At 38.5% G+C, this 18178-nt stretch overlaps 1 protein-coding gene across 6 annotated transcripts; it reads left to right on the top strand.

Moving 5' to 3' along the window:
* Positions 1 to 448: 448 nt before the first annotated feature.
* On the top strand, positions 449 to 12967 carry Gpr65 (G protein-coupled receptor 65). 6 transcript variants are annotated; one of them, XM_063240801.1, is made up of 2 exons: positions 449 to 558; positions 5603 to 7289. In XM_063240801.1, the coding sequence occupies exon 2, from the start codon at positions 6077 to 6079 to the stop codon at positions 7079 to 7081; it is 1005 nt and encodes a 334-aa protein (XP_063096871.1). In that variant the 5' UTR covers positions 449 to 558; positions 5603 to 6076; the 3' UTR covers positions 7082 to 7289. The 6 variants fall into 6 exon arrangements, 4 of the variants coding, with proteins under 4 accessions (XP_063096871.1, XP_003472511.1, XP_013010824.1 ...); XR_010044754.1 differs by lacking the exon at positions 5603 to 7289 and adding an exon at positions 9453 to 12967 and having other exon boundaries at positions 472 to 558; XM_003472463.4 differs by having other exon boundaries at positions 486 to 558; positions 6043 to 7289.
* The last annotated feature ends 5211 nt before the right edge of the window (positions 12968 to 18178 follow it).

The raw sequence follows: 18178 nt of genomic DNA, 5'->3' as shown, positions 1-18178 counted from the left end.
AGAACTTGGTCACCTGAATGGTGCTGCAGCATCCAAATTATTCACCCTGCCTTACCTGAACATCTCTAATCATCTGAATTATTCACCCTGCCTTACCTGAACATCTCTAATGCTGCCAGTGCAGCTGGTTATTATTGAACTGTGTTTTCTCCTGTATTAGATCCTGTTTCTGCAAGAGCCAGGCCCTGCATCATGGTGCTCTAAGAATATAATAGGTATATTTATTGATGGGATGAACAAATGGGTGAATTTACTGAGCACATATTCTATTAAGTAAAACCTATAGACAGTATGCACTTGTAATTAAGATGTAATGGGAAAACTAAGCTGAGATTATAGTACAGTAAACAGCAAAACATCTTTTAAAAGTACTTAAGAGACTTTTTTATTGAAACTTGGCTAATGTTAGCCTTCCCATTAAGATGCTACTTCCTCATTGGTTATGATGAAATATGAGTGCAATTTCCTGTCCCCTCAACAGTGCTGGTTTTTCTTTTTGATGCAAGCAGGCTCATCACGCACCTCTGTGGACAGAAATCATTACCCTAAGAAACGGTGGTAAGTATAAGATTTTAAAATTGGATAACGTGCTTTGATGTGATTGCTAGCAACAATTGGGGTGCTTTATCTTGTTTAGGCTATATAAATGTGGTAATGCAATCATTACTGAGAAAGAGAAATGAGGAAGATACACAGTTTCCTCTGACTTGGACAGTAGTCAGAGAAACCCAAATTTTAAATTTAGAACTACTGTTAGAGAAAACTGATTATTTCAGAAGAGGAATGTTTGTGGTCTGTTTTCTTTTCAGGAAATGGCAAACTGAATTTTCAGAAAAAATCCTACCATCTCCTATCTATAGAGCAATCTGGCATCATTTCTTCATCATACAACGATCTAAACTCACACTTTTTGTATCCATTAGAAATAATGCAGAGTTAGAATGTAATGCTTCCAGTATCAAGACATATTAGTAGTTATTTGTTAATGAGTGACTATCACAGTGCCTGAAATATAGTCTTAATAAGTGGTTATTAAACTGAAAAATGAAAGCAAGCATCTCTTATTATGTGATAGAAAAAGTTTCCTTTTGCATTGATGTGTATTATATTTAGATATTTCTGAACAGATCATTCTCCACTACTAGGTGATAAACTCCTGTTTGGGTAAAAGCCCATTAAAGTGAACCAAGAGCTGGTTAAGAATATATATAAATTAATTATAGTACAGGTTATATTTTTGTGACATTTGGTAAAAATTAAAATTAAAACTTGTCAGTGCCTTTTCTAAAAGCAACTTTCTCAAAATCTGATTAAAGTAGTCAAAATAACATTTGAAAAGATGTTTGAATAATGGAAGTATATAGCCCATTAAATTTCTGGATCCCCATCCATTCAGTTAACAAGTATTATCTGCAATGCTAGGCATCATATGGGAAGCATTACTGCACAAGTCACACAATGCCTCTGGCCCTTCCATTATGCCCTGCGACCAGAGGCCACAAATAATCTCCCTATAGGAAATGTAGGGGACAGCACAAAAGACAGCAGATTCCTGATGTTATCATTGAAACAACAGCATCAGCTAAAATTCGGTGAATCTGTGCTAGGTGCTTTTCCCCTGTGCTGTCTCATACACCGCCATGAGGTGGGTACTAGCTCATGTGGAAACTAGAACTTAGTGCAAACAGACACAGAGTTCCAGATCTCCCGAGGGCCGTGAAGCTCCCAAGTTCTCTGGAACCCATGCTCCTAACCACAAGCTTCTACTGCCCTGGTTGCCTAACAGAGAAGAGATCTGGTGTCTGTTTCGTCAAACTGCCCAGTCTTGTGGTTGTTCTCTGCAAGGCGAGAGATTTTTTTTTTTTTACAGTGACAGAAATTCATTGCACTGAGAACTTGATAAACCTTCCTAAAATTGTTTCTTCCTTTTACATATCTAATCTGTGTGTGTGCATGTGCGTGCGTGCGTGCGTGCGTGCGTGTGTGTGTGTGTGTGTGTGTGTGTGTGTAGGAGGCAATGCATACTTATTTGGAAACATTGATTAAGAAGAAGAGAGTGCCTGTGCCCATGCTTTCATTTTCTTCCTCCTGTTCAGGGTAAGTGAACAAACGAGGGCTGGGCAGTCCTCAGGGCCCCCGGGGCTGCTTGCTCGCTCTTGCATCTCGGACTCTATCCTACTGTCATGTTTCTTGTTGGCCTATATCCCTTAAAAGGTCCTAATGCAAGGAATTTGGGGGTAAGTTTTCTCAGTGGCAGGCTGCATGAAAAATATTCTAATTTTTGCTCTGCTTTGGTTCTGTTGAGAAAGCAGCTACAAGATGACATTCTTTTAGATGTCTGGAAATATTAATCTTCTGTCTCTGGTTTCTATGATTGTTGGTGATGAATCCTTTATCAGCCAAACTTTATTTTTTACGAGTACTCCCCCTTTTTCTCTCTGGCTTTGCTGGTATTCAATTTGATTGCCACATATCTGAGTATAGGTTTCTATTTTTGTGTATTTTTTATCTTATTTGGAGTTTTCTAAGCCTCGTGTATCTCAGGATTCTATGTCCTTCATCGTTCTAGAAAACACTCAGCAATTACCTTTGTAAATATTGCCTTTTCCCTAGTCCCTCTTTTCTACCTTTATGCAATTTCAAAAATACACACGGCAGCCTGTCATCTTCTCTCTGTGTCTCTCTGGTATTTTACCATTTTTTTTTTAACACCAAGTTCTTTAGTTCTATCTTACAATTCACTAACTCTTTCTTCAACTGGGCCTAATTAGTGGCTTCATTTTTTAAGTTTAATTAGTATCTTTTTTATTTTTAGAAAGTCCATTTCAATCTTAATATATGCCTAGTCATTTTTATATCCTCTTGTTTCTTACTCATGTGTACCAAACCACTTTTATTTATTTAACCATATTAAATAGTTTGTTAAACATGCATCAATGTATCTCTAATACTTTTATAGATCTAATTTTCCTCTCTTGTTTCTGCTCAGTCTGACACATAGTAGCTTATTTCTTTCTCTCTCTCTCTCTCTCTCTCTCTCTTTCTCTCTCTCACTCTCTCTCTCTCTCTCTCTCTCTCTCTGTGTGTGTGTGTGTGTGTGTGTGTGTGTGCATGCGATAGGTATGTACTCTAACAAAGTCATATTTGTTAGAACTCTGTCTGTGGGATTCTTTGAAGCCTAGGATAAGAAAGTTATCCTCAAGGAAAGATTTGTGTTTATTTCTTCTATGAGTCTAGAATTTATTTATTTTTCATACAGTACATATTAATTTTAGAAAAACTTCCGTAACTATTTGGATTATTTACTTATTGTTTTCCTGAACTACTTTGTACATAAGAAATAATTACTATTTCTTAGGAAGACACGTGTGGTCCATCTGTATATCAAACAGATACTGTTTGTCGCAATGGTTGACAATTTGTACAACCTTTTGGTTACACTTTTCAACTTTTTAGTTGTAATAATTATTTATGCAGAAAGAAATGCATATATCCTAAGTACACAGCTTGATCAAGTTTTACAAACAGTATATTCAGAGAGCGTGTACTGGTTGGCACATTTGTACAAACTGGATATGGCTCATGGAACCAGCACCCATATCGAGAACCAGAACATTACCAAAATCTCAGAACTTCCCCTCCTTCCCTCTTCCAGCATTTCCTGCCCCGTCCCTGGAATCTAACCCTGGCCTGACTCCTCACAGTGTAGATTAACTCCTGTGGTTTTTTTTTTAATCAGTGCACATTCTTTTGTTTTTGTCTTTTCTATCACTCAACATTACATTTTTGAGCTTCAGCCATGTTACTGCATGTAGAAATAGTTCATTCATTTTTATTGGTATGTAGAATTCAATTCTGTTACTATACCAATTCTACTGCTAATGGGCATGTAGTTGTAGGATATTACAAACAGTTTTACTGTGAACCCTCTAATCTTGGTACATGTTACTAAACATGGATGAGTTTATCTTGAGCATGTACCTAGAAGTGGAATTGCTGAAGTGTGTAGTACACCTAAGCACCAGTTTTCCCAGCCAACAGTATATGACTGTGCAGATGCTCTGAATCCTCACCAAGACTCAACCTTTTTTCCATTGCATTCATTCTGGTGGCTGTGGAGTAGTATCTTATTGTGGTTTTAGTTCATATTTTTTGGTAACTAATACAATTACGCACATAGGTAACCCTAAAGTTTATTTCCAAGTGAAGACCTGCCAGAGGCCATGCATAGTCAGTGAACTTTTTTTTGAATGGCTCCTTACAGAAACCAAACTGAGGTAGGGAACTTGCCAACTTTTCTCTGTGGTGTGCAAGCATCTATGACATTTGGTATTTTATCTCATCCTATCTTATCTTATCTTGTTTTCTGCTCACTTTTTCCCTAAAAGGAGAGGCTCCTGGACTCTAATGTGTGTGGAACGGTAGGGACCCTTTCCTACCTACAGTAGGGACCCTTTCCTACCTACAGTACTAAAGTTTGAGTTTTTTCTGATCCACGGACTCTGTTATTTCCTCCAGATGCACATTCGCCTCCAGAGTACCCAGAGATTTTGTGCTCCCTCGTGTTTCTCATCACAGTTCCCACTTCCTTTTATCCATCCTAATTTTCCCTTTCTAGAAGGTTCTCTATCTAAAAGGCTATTTTTCAAATGTTACTTGTGTTTTTATGCAACAAAATAAAATCTTGGTAGTTTATGTTCTTTATTTTAAGAGTGAGATATAATATGTACTCTGGATATGGCTCGCTCTAGTAGCAGAATCCTGAGCCTTGTCATGGAAAATTTCCTTCATGCTCCAGATTTATCAGCACGTGGAAGGGAGTGGTTTTAATGCACTTCATGATGTCCATGAAAAGTTTCCTACGAAGGTCCCCATCAAGTAAATTATCCAAACCAGCAAGAGCCCCACCTACAAAAGAGTGCAGAAACGTTTCTCTATTCCAGGTTGAAGAGAAATATGAATATTGCACTCTCATGTGAATTTATGGCATTGTAGCTTTAAAAATAAACAAACCTAATAAAAGTGGTACTTGATGTTCACAAGGTTTTATTTAGAATCAAAGCCATCCTACCCTTCTACATATGAAAATATATGAGAAGCAAAGTGAGTTAACTCACAAAGGAAGTAAAAGATAAACAGAAGAGATAAGGCTATCTAATTCTGCACTGAGGCTCTCAAGCTGCTATATTTTGAAAGTCAAATTTATCATTTTTTCATGAAAATATTTTCCTGGACAATAAGGTAACTTTGAAAGTGACTTTTGCCTAGCTTGCATCAGAAAGTAAACATCTAAAATTATGCCACCATAGCATTTATCACACACCAAAAGCACTTACTAAATATCTAAATTTCTATTTAGCTGTTAAAATGACTTAACTTTAGCTTTGATTGTTCGTGTCTGGGAGGAAATATAATTCTCTCTAATCTAACATCCCTTGGGCAATTCTTATTTGAAATAGGTAAAATATCTCTTCTTGATTTTGTTTATTAAAGTCAGTTAAATTTCTTTCCATTTAAATATCTTCAATAAATGCAATAAGATTACTTCAAAATCATAATCATAATGAGGTGACAAATCTTATAAACATCTACTCTGTTCTAGTTCATCTTTCACTCCAGAAATGAAAGTACTTTTTAAAGATACGAATCTCTGTGAAAATACAAAGCCTTAGATCTATTCATGTTTGCACCAATCCCCTGTGAGATTCATGAAGAAAATTAAATTGAGACAACACTGCATGGAAGCTAAGACACTCTCCAGTTGATCCTGGGAATTTCTAGATCAGTGATCCGTGACAATTAACCCACAGACTGTAGTTCGCTAAAAGCAACTGATCATTTTAGCCAACGTCCAGGAGCCTGGATTCTGACTTCCAACTACTGATAATCCGTATGATACACTCCCACCCATTCGAAGCGCTGATGAATTGATTAGACCTTTTGAAACCACAGGAAAATGGAGAAGAATTTTGAGTAAAAGAAAATGTGATGTTGAAAATAAACTGCCATGAGGCAAGACTTATTTTCCTGTTTACCTTCTAGGATCTAATGTCATTGCTACCTTAAGAAAGAAACAATGAACAGCACGTGCACTGAAGAACAGCATGACGTGGATCATTATTTGTTCCCAATCATCTACATCTTTGTGATCATAATCAGTGTGCCAGCCAATATTGGATCTCTATGTGTGTCTTTTCTGCAAGCAAAGAAGGAAAATGAACTAGGAATTTACCTCTTCAGCTTATCACTGTCAGATTTGCTATACTCATTAACTCTCCCTCTGTGGGTTGATTATACTTTGAATAAGGACAACTGGACTTTCTCTGCTGCCTTGTGCAAAGGGAGTGCTTTCTTCATGTACTTAAACTTTTACAGCAGTACCGGGTTTCTCACCTGCATTGCCATTGATCGGTACTTAGCTGTGGTTTACCCTTTGAAGTTTCTTCTGCTAAGAACAAGAAAATTTGCATTCATGGTCAGCCTATTCATCTGGATAATGGAATCCATCTTTAATTCTGTCATTCTGTGGGAAGATGAAACCCCTACTGAATACTGTAATGGTCAAACACCATTCACTTTGTGTTATGACAGATACCCATTGGAGAAATGGCAAATCAAGCTCAATCTCTTCAGGATGTGTACAGGCTACGCATTACCCTTGGTCATCATCCTGATTTGCAACCAGAAAGTCTACAAAGCTGTGCGGCACAATCAGGCCACAGAATACCCTGAAAAGATAAGAATCATAAAGCTCCTTATCAGCATCACACTGACGTTCGTCCTGTGCTTTACACCCTTTCATGTGATGTTGTTGATCCGCTGCATTTTGGAGCATAACGTCAACCTCAGTGACCAAAACAAGTCTGGAAAGCAGACGTACGCAATATATAGAATCACTGTGGCACTGACGAGTCTGAATTGTGTTGCTGATCCAATTCTGTACTGTTTTGTAACTGAAACAGGAAGATCTGATATGTGGAATATATTAAAATTCTGTACTGGGAGACACCATAAATCACAAAGAAAACGCACCCTTTCAATGTCTACAAGAGATACTATTGAGTTAGATGCCCTTGAATAGAACAAAGAATTGGAGGGGAAGGGTCTAAGGTACATGGCATTACATCATCGTGACTAAATTTTGAAAAGGAAATCTACCATGGCAAGGGACTAGGTATTCTAACTGGATGTTTTCATCCTGTCCAGTGGAAATATTTTTAAAGTTCATTGTACAACTCTCTCCTTGACTTTGACTCAATGTGGCATATTAAACAGAATTTGGTATTTTCCTAATGACTTTCATTCATTATTGTTAATGACAATTGTTTTTTGTTAATCTGTGCTATATAATCAGAGGATAATAACAGGTATGGGATCATCATAAATCAGTGGGCTTCTGTTTGTTTGGTTTTTTTTCCTTGCTCTTTCTTTAGATAGCAGTCTTTGTGTAAGCTGTCAGTTCTCCCAAGTCCAAGTACCTGTCTCCAACCACCCCAGTTACCAACTATTGCTTCTGATCTCATTCATTAACGAATATTTGCTGATCCCATTATGCATACTAGGCTTTTGCATTGAGTACTTGGATTACAAGAGAAATTGTCTCATGAAGTTAGTATCAATTCTAAAACCTAGCCACTGTGATTTTAAGATTGCTACATAAAGTAAAAGTAAATAAGCTTTCAGTTTTTGTTTGGCTTCCTTTTTAGTCTTTAACTGTGTACATAGTACTTGAAATTGTTTATCTGATGCTTGATACACTCAGTAATTCCTTTTTGGACTTAAAGTACATAGAGAGCCCAGAGCCCAGTATCAACTACTGAGGAGGCTGAGGCAGGAGAATTGTTAATTCCACGTCAGCCTGAGCAATTTAGCAAGAACCTATGTCAAAAAAATTATAAATATATATATATATATATATATATATATACATATATATATATATACATATATATATATATAATTCAGGAAGTCTTGATATAATGTATTCTTTTGAATTTTATTGTGACAATTACTCTTCCTAGCTGCAGGTAATCAGTAGGTAAACGTCTCTCCTAACAAGTATCTTTTAAGACTTTTAAAATCCTCTTTGCTTTAATCCTTCAGTTTCTTCTCTTCCATATCTGTCCTTCCTACTCCAAAGGTGTCCGGATTACAAATGTCTTGATACCATGTGGTCCCTCGCTTCTCAAAACAAAGTCCTCGTAGACCAGTATTTTTTCAATAGCAAATTTCCCAACAAACACTGAAAAATCAGTGAGTGCAAAAATGATAATTTTCTTCCAATCTCCTATGTTGATATATATGCCCACCTTTCTCGGGGGACATATAAATATTCTTGATTCTTTGTGTATTTCTTGTCATGACGACTTTAGAGAATAAATAGATTCTGTCTGGGTACTTTGAGACATACTCATGTATGCTTCAAGACTAAAGTTACAATGAAACAAGGAGTCAAATAGTTTGAGCTGTTTGTTTAATTACCAATAAATGATTGGCAACCTGTGAATTGAACACAAGTAAAACTAAGCGGCCCAGAAACAATTTTGCCCACATATGGAAATTCTGGTGTAGATTAAGTGCGTTTTCCCGGATCACACATTTTGTTGAAAGCAGTGCCAGACGTCAAGTGCAAGAATGCTGAATTCCCTCCAGAATGCATTCTTCCCCTTTATGACTATTTAAAAATACTTCCACTGTTTCTTTTTTTAGGTACAATGAAAATATGTGCATGAAGAGTTGATTAGTGTAATTGTTGAATTTAGGTTAGAATAGGGAAATAGAGAGTTGTTTCATTACTGATACTTCCAGAAATATAATAAATCAGATAGTAATTAAAGTACATTAAAGGTAGTAATTTAGCTATTGTGTTACAGAGAACTGATTAAAGTTTTCTTCAACTGGTTACGTGAATCAGAGACATGGCAAATACAAATTTGTGCCACACTTAGTAAGAATGATATAATTGATGATCAACAGCAAAACATTGATCTAGGATATCATAGAATTACTTCCCAAATGAGCCAGGCTGGAAGCTGACGTTTTCTCTCACTGCAGGGCTAAGTATGGAGAAGCCAGGTCGAGATACTACTTATGACTTAGAAACGAGTACTCTAGACATGATCTGAAACAATCCACACCACGTAGTTAACCCTTTAGTTTCTGAAGGCTTTTTAGGTTCCTTGTTAAAGCTCCCTATAGCTCAAGATATTTCTGGAAGGGATAAGACCTGTCAGCGGTTATCACATGAAACTCTGTGGTCAGAAGGCTCCGCTGGAGCAGCAGGTCTTCCACTTCCTGTTAGAAAAACTTCCACAATTTCCTCATGGCTCAGTTTTTATAAATTGGAGGAACAGTGGTAACATTTACTTTTAACAAGTAGAAGTGAAAACACTTTGTGCGCTATGGTAAGCTGCCTGAATGTCTGTTATTATTAGTTGTTTCCTTCAACTTAGGGATTGTGAATGGCCATGCAAGAGACGCAAAGATCCCTTGGAGCAGGAGGAAAGCATGTGAACGGAGAAGAGCTGGCTCCAGGACACCATTTTTATAGTGGATTCCTCCCGACGGTTAAATACATCCGTTAAGGTCACTCAAGGACCTTCACAGTGCCTGGGTCTTTGGGACATTTTTAATGCTGCCTGTTCCTAGGCATGCACAATTCTGAGGAGACACATACAGAGGTACACATCTGTCTTTAATTTGTTTACACTTCTTACTTTTTATTTTATTATCTAGAATGTTATTCTTTAATACAGTGAACTCAAGATCGACATCTTGGAGAGGCCAGAGAAGAGACTGAATAAAGATTTTTAGAATTTCCATTTTCCTTACCTAGCCTGGGAAGCTTCATGGTTACATGGAGTTCTTAACTTTTGAAATAATGCATCCTCTGGATTATTTTAATGTATTTTTCTTTACTAAATCAGCAGCTGGGCAAGACATTTTTAAGATTATCTTTTCCTGTCCCTCGTTCCTCCTTTTGCCCTGGAAGTGTCTGCCAAGGGAGCTGTGGTCAGAAAACATCTATCTGTACATTCTCAACGGTGTATCATTCTGAAAAAGTCTAGCTCTGAGATGTTTACTTACATCCTCTGAGTGGACGCCTCCTGGGAGAAATAATGAAAATGTGTCATGAAGCAGGATCTGTTTTCAAGCTATTCTTTATTTATAGTAGAATCACCAGATTCCATTTAAGTGAAAAAGATACTTGTACACTCTTATTATCTGTTATTCTTTGGTTTCTCTAGCAGCTTAAAGATGGAGCCCCTTATCATTAACTCTCTGCTATTCATTGCATTATGCACCTGGTTTGGAGGAATAAACTGACAATAATAAAAGCAGGTCCAAATTAGGGTAAAGGAAAAATGGTGTGGGCTAAAGATAGTTTGTATTCTTGCTACATCCTTTGTTCCTAGCAAACAAAACACATACGTGCACATTATATGTGGCCACTAGGTGTCAGTGGTGTTCCATGACATTTTCTTACCTAAGAAACAAGACAGACTTCTAGGACCTGGAAATGAAAGAGGGAAAATGCTGAGATTCTCTTTACGCCATTTATTCTTCTGCCCCCTGAAAGCTCCGCTCTCATCAGATATTTTCACTTGGTTTAAACTGTGAATAGCATTTTAGTGATCTTTTTTCTTTCCAAGCTGCTTAAAATCAATCAGTGCACACATAAGAGAACATAGGCTAAATTGTATAGTACCTGTAAAATAGCGAATCTAGCTTTGAAGGCGTGTATTTATTTTGTTGAAATAAAATACTAGTTATCTTTCACGCAGATACAACACAGAAACCATTGGAGTTATAAGACAGTTGCAATTTTGCCTACTATTATGAACTGAGATCTATGAAAGTCAAGATGCAATTCGGCATATGAATAATTTTTAATTCTACTTTGTTATTGTGTGATCTCATCATAAAGACATTACATCTGTCATTCCAAATTGTTCAGATCCATTTGTCTCTAAATAACACTAATAAAATCATGTTCAAATTTAACAGCCTTTGCATATCATTAAGTGTATAATGGCCTCTAATCTATTTTTCTTCTGTTTATAATTTTCTAAAGCCTTTTGTGAAGCACCAATAGATTTTTACACATTAGAAAAAGAAGCTAAGATTCCTCACATCACATTGCAATTAGCTGTTCACAAAGCAGATCATCTACACATCCATTAGAAGAACGAACTAGAGAAATCTCCATATTGTTCAGTGCTAGATCTTGAATAAAAATCTCCTTAACTAGGAAATGTGCATTCAGTTTCAAATCCAATGCAATCAAGAAAACTTACTCCATAGTGACCTACCTAGATATTAGACTGAACTTACAAACATTCATCTGACACAATTCCTCTCAAAATGCTCTAAACTTTTTAGCCCTATCTCCAAAATTTATTGGCACCAAAGCATTATTTAGCCTGGAAACTTTGATGGGAAATTTGGAAAGAACTGTTGTTTTAGCCTCACTCTCGAAAAGATTTAAGAATATTCTCACCAGTTATCATAACTGTTTCCTGAATGAATAAATAATATGTTAATTTAGTAGACTGTACTAAGAATGGTGCTGTTTCAACAGCCTGGGGTCTTATTTCAGAAACCCTGGAGCTATTTGTATTTTCAGTTGAAACATTTTCAACATTATGTGAGCAAATAAAATTAAAGGGAACGAATCTCCCTTCAGGAGAGCCTTTATTAATCTTTCTTACCTTTACTAAAGTAAAACAGAAGAGGTAGACATTATCAATGACCCTTTTGCACATCTTAAACTGGGAATAATAGGAATTGTCATGTTGATTTCCAGCCATTATTTCTTATTCATGAAAAATGTTCTTAAGCTGCTTTTCCCCTAAACTTTTCATATTATGTTGATAAATGAACTTAATTTAGTCGCAGGCTACACAGCAGCATCAATCTCTATTGACAGCCTATGCTACAAAAAATACCCCAGCTGCATTTTCTTCATCAACCTAACTGCAACTCCTAAGCCATATGCCACCAGGGTATAGGAGATTCCATCCCAGCCCTTACTGAGCTCTCTTCCTCTTTGGGGTTCACACAGAGTCACAGAGGTTTACTGTTTGTTTTACTGACTGTTACAGTTACTGCCAACACTGATATTGCCAAGTTTTATTGGTCCTTGAATCCCCATGGTTCTTTGCTCTCTCGGTGAATATCATGGGGTACAGCATTTATTATTATTAAGACAGGATAGGAGCCCAGCAACCTGTGCATTAGGCAGACATTCTTCAAAACATTCTGTCCCCCAGAGCTGCTCTTTTTGAGGATGCCTAACTTATCGATCATGAGGTTCTTGACTTCAGCAATGGAATGTGCACATTAATGAACCAACCAAAGCAATCTAACCTTCTGGCCACAGATATTGGTTCAGTGGTGGGTACCCAAGTTAACTTGCTTATATATTGGAACAAAGGCTTTTTCTATGGCTTCTGATGATGTGCCATGCAAGTGCAATGCCCAAAACCTTTGTTATTATGAAATAGTCAACACATGGAAGAAAGAAGACCTTACAGAATCACAGAATAATTAATTACATGGGGAATCTCCACAAATTGTGGTTGTTGCACAAAATAAATCTCTTGATATTTTAATGTAATCTAAGACATACTCTTTTGTTCTTGAACTCTGAAGGGTCCTAGCAGAGTCTGAGACGTGGAAGTAGCAGTGATGTTATAAACTCTCTTTGTTGATAAGGAGAGCAGTGAGGACATCTCCAGCTTATGAAGTTAGCACCCCTCTTTAAGCAGTGGCAAAAATCCCCAATTAAGCTCTGGCCTGCTGTATTCACGGATGCAGACAATGTCTGCTAAGACTCTTCCCTCAGGGAGTTATGAGGAAGAAATCAAGAGGTTTTTGGTTTCTTCTTACTGCCTTTAATAAATAATAACAACATAACTTTTGTGAGACCTTTCCGGGTATGCTTTCAAAGCCACAAAATACTGCTGCCCCCTAAACCTTCCCACTGGCGCAAATGTGTTGTTACCAAAAAGGAATTCAGAATTGTTTGTGAGTCACTAGGGAGGAGAATCTCAAAAACCAAGCATTATAGAGAAACTAAAGAATTTGTGACATCCCTCAAGTTCTCATTTCATATCAAGAAGGACTAAGCCACTTAACCTTAGGGTTTTTGTGGGAGACAGAGAAACAAGGACCAGATATGATGTAATCAGAGTTCCTATTATGCAGCCCGCCTAACCCAGTGAACTCCATGACAGAAAACAAGGAAGATGTAACTGGAGGACTTCAGACACAATCGATGAACTTCATGGCCTGAGAGCAGACAAACTTCCCCAGTGGGTAGGCCAGTCAGTGCTGGCAGTCTGCTTTCACTATAAGTAGCAGCAAGCCTTTGGGAAATACCTCATATTCAGTTTGACGCACATCTTCGTGCCGCAGAAATGGAGATTGGTATAGACTGTTGTGAACACTGCACAAGAAATACATGTCCAGTCATCCCACAGCCTTGCAAATTTTTGTGGCAGTTTTAAAGAATGTGGCAGCAAAGTGTCTTTTCTAGTGAAATTAGCATGAAAATTTGAAATTCAAATGATTTTCAATTGAAATGAAAGATTTTTCGGATAGGCATATCCTATTCTGATTTGCAGAATGGTTAATTGAGTAACATAACTCTACCTCTCCCCTGACCTTGCACGGTCAGATAAGCCCCTTGCATCCCTGAACCGGCTTGGGGAGAGCTAGGATCATGGAGAGTATCTAAGCATAGGTGTGGTCATGGTACGCAAGATGGCTGAGCTCAGGCTTTTTATTTAAGCCTTTCGCTTGCTAGTGAGGCAGCATATGTTGTTGCCCGCATGTGAACCATGAGGATGCAGTCTCAGTGGCCAGCCTCCTTTTGGCTTGGATTATTCTCTGGGTCCGGGCAGGGGTGGATGAAATGCCCCACTTTGATAGAGAAAGATATGTATGCCCTGGGAGAGATCTTAGAGAAGACTACCCTTCCTGCTGTTTGAACAATGATGTAGGTGTTTCTTCCTGCTCTTAGCTAAGGTAGATGTGTCCTTAAGATGAGTCTTCTGCAGCAGGGTTTGAAAGACAAGCTTGCAGCTGCTCCTAAATCATCTTCAGAAGAAATCCATACTGATCAAACAATAGAGTTCACAGACATTCTAGATACTGAAAATACCAAGCCATTTCCATGCAAGAAGTCCCATCCAGTGGTTAATATATAAGATGAAGCAGCAGCAGCCTGTGGCACCTGGAAGAGTAGCTACACCTCCGTCCCCAATGACTGATGTCACCACATACCACCCCTACACCCAGGCTGAGCAGGCAGACTTAGGAAAGCGATTTAGATAAAGCCAGATGGAACCTCTGCTTTGATGTGGGTATGAGATTCAGGGCTGGATGTTGTCATAGTTACTTTTTCATTGCTGAGACACAATGTCCAACACTCACAAGTCTAAGGTTTGTTTCGGTTCACAGTCTAGAGAGATGATTTCATAGTTTCACCTGACGCTAAGGGAGGACAGCGTGGTAGAGAGGCATCGCAAAGGAGAAACGCGTCACAGCATGGCAGCAGCATCAACAAGAAACAGAGCAAGATCAAAGGAGGAGGGAGAAAGCTATACCCCAGAGGCCTATCTCTTTCAACCAGACCTCACTTCCCTACATCAAATTTAACTATAAATTCATAAGAGGACTAATCCACTGCACTATCATAACCCCATGATCCAGTCACCTTCCCTGAAGCCCCACCTATGAGTGCTTGAGGCTTTGGGAAGACATCTAGATATAAACAATAACAGATGGTGTTATGTTTTCTGGGCAGGAGATGGAGAAGTTAGACACCCATCCCTTAGACAGCAGTTGCAGAACAATGGCTGCCCATATGAACAGGAAACTCATTCCATGCTCCACTGGCTCATAGACAATGGTTATGCTGCTGCAAAAGCCACTAAAAGCATTATGAAGATGGCTCCTATGATCATCAAGATCTCCCACCCTGTCCTGGGATGGGTCAGAAATTGAACTGCTAAGTCTAGGAGCAGTACTGTCCAGACTCTCACATTAGAAGGGTGGGGAGAATACCTGTAAAAGCACAATGCTCTGTACAGCAGTAACCTGTGGGAAGAACTACAAGGGGTCCTGGAACCAGTGACACACATTTCATTAGAGGTCAAGATTCTCCACCTTTGGAAGCAACAGAGTTAGACCCAAGTCCCTATAAAGAGGAGTAGGGCTACTTACTGCTGCTGTAACCTCCACCACTGTGGATTATGTATAATAGCACCCCATACTTCTTGCAAGGGGAGCCATGTGGAAGATTCACTGGTGGATCGGGAGGCTGTAGAGTGTGTGATCAGGGCACTCAAGTTGGTCAAGCTCAAGCTTTTCAGCTAGGTCTCCTGCTTGCTGGTGAGTCAGCATGTGTTATGTAGCCTGCACATGTACAGGGAACTTGTACACATGTAGGCTGTTATTTAAGTTTTTGACAGTTTGCTGGCTTTGTGTTTCATATATAAGGGGAGTATGACTCTTCAGCATTGCTCCCAATGCCATTGAGATAGTAAAGGCACATCAGACATTGCCACAGCTCTGTGTCTTTTCTTTGGGCTGCCCAAATTTCAAGTAAACCTTCGTAGCCTGGACCAGTGGCAGAACAGTAGAGTACTACTGAGTGACTTAACCCATAAGCAAGTGAACCTACAGAGACAGTTCAAGCAAGAAGCAACCTTATTTAATTTACAAATGCAATAATTTTTTGCACACTGCAAATCAACTGGTAGAGAAGTCTGGAGGAAGAATAAGTGAGGAACAGAAACTAAGGCTACCTTTTGTGTGTGCACATATTTATGTTGTGCATGATCATTGTTCCCAGACGTGCAACCTTTGACTAAGGTAGCCTGCCTGGAACAGAGAAGAGACCTGCCTTTCTTTGATTCTGTCCACCTATGATCTGCAGTGCAGGTGGAGTATAAATTCAATCATCTAAGGAAATGGGTCCCAAACTTAATGTTTATAAGAATCCATTGGGAGGCTTCATTGAAAATTCCTCCTCAATAAAGTAAAACGGCTCAACCATTGAGTTGGCTGCTTTAGAGTCTAAGGAGGTTTCCCAGGGTTTTGTGTGGATGAGAAGTTATGGGAGGGCTTATTAAAATAGCATTCTTGGTTCCATCCCCAGAGATTCTGATTTAGTAGACCTGAGCATGGACCTAGGAATTTTTGCTTTTGACAAGTCTCCTGATGACAAAGAGGCACACTTAGATAACCACCGCTTTAACATAATGCAGCCCTCTCCTGGGTACCTCTTGCTAATCACCATCTATCAGAAGAGGTACATTTCCTCTCAGTGAAGGCACAACTAGCAAATAGCCTGCAGAGAAAGAATATTAGTGGATCACACTCTCAAGACTTTAGGGCCTGCTGTTTGCTAAGAGAAAATTCCCAAGCCATAGACAAGACTCAAAAACAGCAAGCAATAATGTTTGGGACTATAGTTTCTAACCTACAAATGAAGAAGAAGAAATTAGACTGAAAGTTGCCAGTTTTTTAAGGAACTTGCGCAAATTTTCACCTCTGTCTTATCTCACATCCCAGGGACTCAGGTGCTTTCCTCTGCCCCTAGTGATGCTTAAATCCATCTCTTTCACTGGGTCAAAAGTCACTGAAGTGAAAAAATCATGTTTTATTCACCTCTGTATCTTCTCTGAGCCTGTCCTCAGCTCCCTTTCTAGAGGTTAGCATAGAGTTGTGCATATTCTAGACACAGGGATCACATTTAGGACATACTAGATTACCACACTTACCCTTCTCATTTAAATGATCTTCTTCCAAATGCATCAGAACATCTGGTTTGTTGCCCAGGAAATAACAGGGAAGTATCAGTGCATGAAACAAAGAAAATATTTCTTGTTGATACCCTATATGTCAGAAAGATAAAGTACATTTGCCTTCTGATTCTGGAAGAAATTATGAGGTAGAGAAACATGAAGCAAAAAACAAGACATGTATCTGGGGTCAACTCAAGAGAGAAAGAGAAAGAAAGAAAAAGAAAGAAAGAAAGGAAGGAAAGAAAGAAAGAAAGAAAGAAAGAAAGAAAGAAAGAAAGAAAGAAAGAAAGAAAGAAAGAAAGAGAAAAGAGAGAGAAAGCAGAGAACATAGGATTTGTGCTCCATTTCCTGCTTGTGATTTAGGGAAATCGCCTTTTAGGGAATTCCTGAACCAAAGTGGGAAAACTGCAATAAAATCCAAAAATAGGGATGGTGATACGCCATGAATAAGCAAAAGAAGACAACTGAGAATAGATCAGCTCCAACAAAGCAGAGCAGGAATCCAACTATTCTCACAGGCTCTCAGAGGTAGAAGGGAAAGAATGAGAGATGAGGACCAAAGTGCTACCACGGGCCACTGTGAGAGGGAAGCTTGTGCCAGAGGCTTCCAAGTAAACAACTTAGAACCAGGATGGGGTGGAGGAGGCAGCTGACACAAACAGGATCCACAACTCAAGAAGCACCAGGGTGAGGGAGCATAAAAAATAGGACACGCAAGACCCCTCACAGACTACAAGATCACAAAGTACACTGGCCGTGGGCTTTGGCAACTGCCTAATGGACAGCCAGGTTAGCTTCTCAAAGACCAGAGAGAACAGTGCCATTGTCACCATGAACACATTATCCCATTCTTCACCACAAAAGAAGGAAAATCGTTTTCCTCTGTGCCCAGGCGCCATCTTATAGAAGACTCCATTTTGTGGAAAGCACCATTTTGTGTCTAGACAAAGCAAGAAATACTGTCAAAAAAGGTACAATCTTAAAATTGTTTTCAAAAGCTACTTAACCTTTAAAAGAGTTTCTTCCAGCAGAAAATAAAATACCTTCTGTGAAGTAATTTAGGATTTCATTTTTCACGGGGTTTTCAGGGTAAGATGATAACAGTTTCTTTCCCACATCTAAATGTGGTATGTAAACAGGTGACCTCTCAATAAATGCTATACAATTTAAGTAACATAATTTGGTTTTGTTTGTTTTACATAAGCCCAGTTTATTTAAACTAAAATTTCATTCTCTTGTAAACTACAGCAGAAAATAAAGCTCCTGCAAAGAACCTAGAGATGATGTCCTGGTCATTGGGTAGTGCAAGAATGAACTGATGAATAAGGAGAATTGAGGACTCTTCAAATTCTTCCTTCATC

This window comes from Cavia porcellus, unplaced genomic scaffold, assembly GCF_034190915.1.
Source record: "Cavia porcellus strain 051 isolate PalLab524CR breed Dunkin Hartley unplaced genomic scaffold, mCavPor4.1 scaffold_31, whole genome shotgun sequence".
NCBI classification, from domain to species: domain Eukaryota; kingdom Metazoa; phylum Chordata; class Mammalia; order Rodentia; family Caviidae; genus Cavia; species Cavia porcellus.
This window is presented reverse-complemented; position numbering and strand designations above follow the sequence as displayed.

What these genes read in the sequence shown, in the direction of transcription:
- Gpr65 (XM_063240801.1), top strand. Translation starts at nt 6,077, where the DNA reads ATGAACAGCACGTGCACTGAAGAACAGCATGACGTGGATCATTATTTG.